Source organism: Chenopodium quinoa, unplaced genomic scaffold, assembly GCF_001683475.1.
Source record: "Chenopodium quinoa cultivar QQ74 unplaced genomic scaffold, ASM168347v1, whole genome shotgun sequence".
NCBI classification, from domain to species: Eukaryota; Viridiplantae; Streptophyta; class Magnoliopsida; order Caryophyllales; family Amaranthaceae; genus Chenopodium; species Chenopodium quinoa.
The window spans coordinates 4,987,403-4,991,403 of record NW_018743389.1 but is presented as its reverse complement, the minus strand read 5'-3'; the positions used below and the strand labels follow the sequence as shown (position 1 = coordinate 4,991,403).

The 4,001-nt window shown below is 33.5% G+C and overlaps 2 protein-coding genes across 2 annotated transcripts; both read right to left on the bottom strand.

Moving 5' to 3' along the window:
* Positions 1-915: 915 nt before the first annotated feature.
* LOC110738299 lies at positions 916-1,404 on the bottom strand. The gene is made up of 2 exons (XM_021918663.1): positions 1,345-1,404; positions 916-1,237 (listed from the first exon to the last, which is right to left on the bottom strand). Exons 1-2 carry the CDS (start codon positions 1,359-1,361, stop codon positions 934-936), a joined length of 321 nt encoding a protein of 106 aa, XP_021774355.1. The 5' UTR covers positions 1,362-1,404; the 3' UTR covers positions 916-933.
* Positions 1,405-2,130: 726 nt separating this feature from the next.
* LOC110738517 lies at positions 2,131-3,723 on the bottom strand. The gene has a single exon (XM_021918927.1). It carries the CDS (start codon positions 3,721-3,723, stop codon positions 2,131-2,133), a length of 1,593 nt encoding a protein of 530 aa, XP_021774619.1.
* Between the last annotated feature and the right edge of the window lie 278 nt (positions 3,724-4,001).

Here is a 4,001-nt window from a genome sequence, read left to right as displayed (position 1 = left end):
GACCACATTATAATAGTTAGTAAATGAAGATTGTCAGTAATATATAAAAAAAGGTTGTCGATAGCAGATCAAAGGAAAATCAAGTGAGTATGGCTAGAACATAAATCCAAAAGCAAATATCAAACTCATATGATCAAGTGTATCATGTAAACTAAAGAATCAAATACAATTTTATTCTAAAAACTCTTCATCATTTGGTATATCAAACAAGTCCTTAGGCTTAGTCTTAATAACATGAAGCCATCCCTTTTTAATCTCATCTTCAATGTAAAAAACTTGCTTGGCTTGGAATGAGAAAATAAATGGATCGTCATGTAAATTTCGACCACTGTGCATCAACTTTGAAAAATTGACACAAACACCACCATTTGGGTATGTTTTGACACCTCTATGTACATCAACCCATTCACATCGAAACATTATAGCCTTGAAAGAACCATAATAGTCAAATTCCAATATTTCTTTGAGCTTTCCATAATACTCTTGGCCTTCGGCTTCTACCATGATTCCAGAATTTTGTGTCTTTCGGAATCTCTCACGATCCATAGTATCAAATTTGTAACCACTGATCACCACACTTTTCATCCTTTTTACCCGGTTACTCAAACCACCGGCTAAGGACTTTCTCATTTTTCCTTCTGTTGTGCTGTCATCTAGATTATTGACCTATAATTAAAAAAAAAAGTTACACATAGATTAGTTATAAAAATAAATAAGACAGTTTTCACCGTTTTAAAGCATATAACCTGGTTTTGCAACCAATCAGCAAACTCAATGATTATCCACTGGCTTTCAATACTCTCATTCGATTTCCTTCTTCCGACTTGATTCTCTTGTTGCCGTTTTTGTTCTATGAACTCACTTTTCAAAGTGGACAATTGTGTTACTACCTCGTTAAAAGTGATTATACTCTAAAATTGCTTATAGTACTACTTACTCAAGCACTAGTTTCATCTCATCTGAATGAAGCGAAACATAGCGATGCGCTTGCATTAAACTTTTGTCATCAAGACGAACATTATCTTTCTTTCCAAGTACACGACCGCCAGAATTGTATAAATAAGTATAAATGTTTGGAACACCATCCTCATTCCTTTTCGGTTTGCTAAATATCATCTCAACACTTTCTAAATATCTTGAGCAAAATGTAATTTTCTCCCATAAAAGGTACCCTTCTGCTATAGATCCTTCAGGTTGTGCTTTATTGCTTACATGAGATTTCAAAAAGGCTAAATACCTTAAAAACAAAAATTATATATGTTAATGTATTTAAAAAAAAAAATTAATATGTGTTAAGTACTCTTATATAAGAGTGAATATTTTGATATATAGATAGATATTAACCTTTCAATGGGATACATCCATCTATAATGAACTGGTCCGCCGAGTTTTACCTCATCCACTAGATGAATGAGAAAATGAACCATGATGGTGAAAAATGTCGGTAGAAACTCTATCTCCATTCTACAAAGAGTTAACACAAGCTTTTTTTGAATGGAATCTAGTTCTTCAATGTCAATAGCGGGTGAACATATCTTCTTGAAAAAGTACGACAACTCCTCAAGCAAGTCAATAACTTTTGTGGCATTTGATGCTCTTAAAGCAACTGGAAGTATATCTTGCATAAGGATATGGTTGTCATGGCTTTTCAAATTAATAAGTTTTCGCTGCTTCAAATTGACACATCTTTGTAAATTAGACCCATATCCATCAAGAACTTTAACTTTTTTTTTTTAACACTCTTAGAAATTGTTTCTTCTCTTCATTAGACATGGTGTATGCAGCTGGAGGCATATATTTTTGAGCCCGATTAAGATGAGATTGAAGCCAAAGATGAGGTTTTATGTTTTTCTTCTCAAGAGCCTTTCTAGCTTTTGGATCATCTCTACTTTTATCCATATCTAATAGAGTTCCTAATAGATTGTCACACACATTCTTCTCAATGTGCATTACATCTAAACTATGTCTAAGAAGATTATGTTCCCAATATTCCAATTCAAAAAATGCACTTTGCTTCCGCCATATAACATCATCAGCATCAACTTGATAATCATCATCAATATCTGTTGTACCTCTATTTTTCCTTTTGTTAGAAGCTTTTTTCGAGGTTCCATAAACATACTTAACCTTTTATTGCTGCTTCAAAACATCGGTCCCACTTAAAGGAATTGGAGCAAGGCCGTACTCTTCTTTCCCATCAAATAATTGAGCTTTGCAACGATAAGGATGATCAATTGGCAACCATTTTCGATGTCCAGGAAAGATAATTTTACCACCAAATCTATATGAATAAGTAGAATTAGCACAAGAAGGGCAAGCTTTATAACCTTTGGTACTCCATCTCGACAACATAGCATATGCTGGGAAGTCATTTATTGTGGAGTGTAAGGCTGCTCGCATGTTAAAGGATTTTCCACTGTAAGCATCAAAAGCATTTACACCTTTCCACAACAATTTCAAATCATGTATTAATGGTTGCAAGTATACATCAATATCAATACTAGGACCATATTTACCCGGAATAATCAAGGACAAAATGAAAGATGATGACTTCATGCAGATCCATGGTGGAAGATTGTAAGGAATTAAAACCACCGGCCATGTATTGTAATTAGTATTCATTAGACGATATGGATTAAAACCATCACTAGCTAATCCCAATCTAACACTACGAGGGTCGGCAGAAAATATCTTATAATTTTCATCAAATTTTTTCCAAGCAACACCATCTACAGGGTGCCTTAGGATCTTATCATCCTCACGGTTAAAATGCCATCTTATATCCTCTGCTGTTTTAGAAGACATGTAAAGCCTCTTTAGTCTAGATATGAGAGGAAAATATCGCATAACTTTAGCTGGCTCACCTTTCTTAACTGATTCATTCCCTTTCTCAATTGTGTCACCCTCCTTCCCTTTAATAGTAATCCACCTTGATGTATGACAAATATGACACTCAATTTCAGCGTCAAATTCCCCCCAATATAACATGCAATCATTTGGACATGCATGTATTTTTTCATATCCTAATCCCAAGTCTTTGATTATCTTAATCCCTTCATAGTAAGGTGATGGAAACTCTTTAATATGAGTGAATGCATCATTTAGAAGTTCAATCAATTTATTAAATGACTCGGCAGACCAATGAAACATACACTTAAGGTGAAACAGATGTAAGTGAAATGATAACTTTGAGAAAGTAGTACAACCCTCATATAGACCCTCATTAGAAGCTTCCATAAGACTTTTATACTTTTCCATTTCTTCATTAGTGTTAGTTGAAGGAATTTCATCATTTACCTCACAATGAAAATCAAACTCTTCATGCATGTCATATGAACCTTCCTTGTCAAAATTCATTTCATTTGATGATGGGGCTTGGAATTCATTAGTGGATTGTGGACTGTGAACCCCGAAAGCCGCTCTTAGTAGCTCATCCATATCATCTCGATCTACTTCCTTCCCATAATCACTAGGAGGCTTTAAGGTATTACTCCCTTCACCCTCACAATGGAAAATCCATTTTCTATAATTCTTATAAAAACCATTAAATAAAATATGGCCTCCTACTTCTTCTAAAAGATGCCATTTATTTAACTTGCACTTATTACATGGGCATTTGGTTTTTCCATCTATAAGAGTCTCCTTAGCAATCTTTAAGAATTTCATGCAACCCTCATAATAAGCAAATTTGCCTTTTGGTAAATCAATCCAACTAGTATCCATATCTACGATGAAATGTATAATAAAATTAATATTTAATAATTATTAATGAGTATCAATAATAAGCTAACAATAATTTGGTAATTAATATTATAAATTTTATAATTAAGAAGAGTGTAACAGCATATTCCATCACTTAGTTAATTTTTAGCACGGTTAGTAAATACTTTACCAAGGTTTCCCCTTCTATAGCTTTTATATGATCTTATCAATGCGGTTGGAGACAAATGGAAAATAAAGTGATCAAACATAATAATACATGGCAGCATTCACAAAAAAAT

Excerpts from the sequence above, each read along its gene's own strand:
- LOC110738517 (XM_021918927.1), bottom strand. The coding sequence starts at position 3,723 with ATGGATACTAGTTGGATTGATTTACCAAAAGGCAAATTTGCTTATTAT.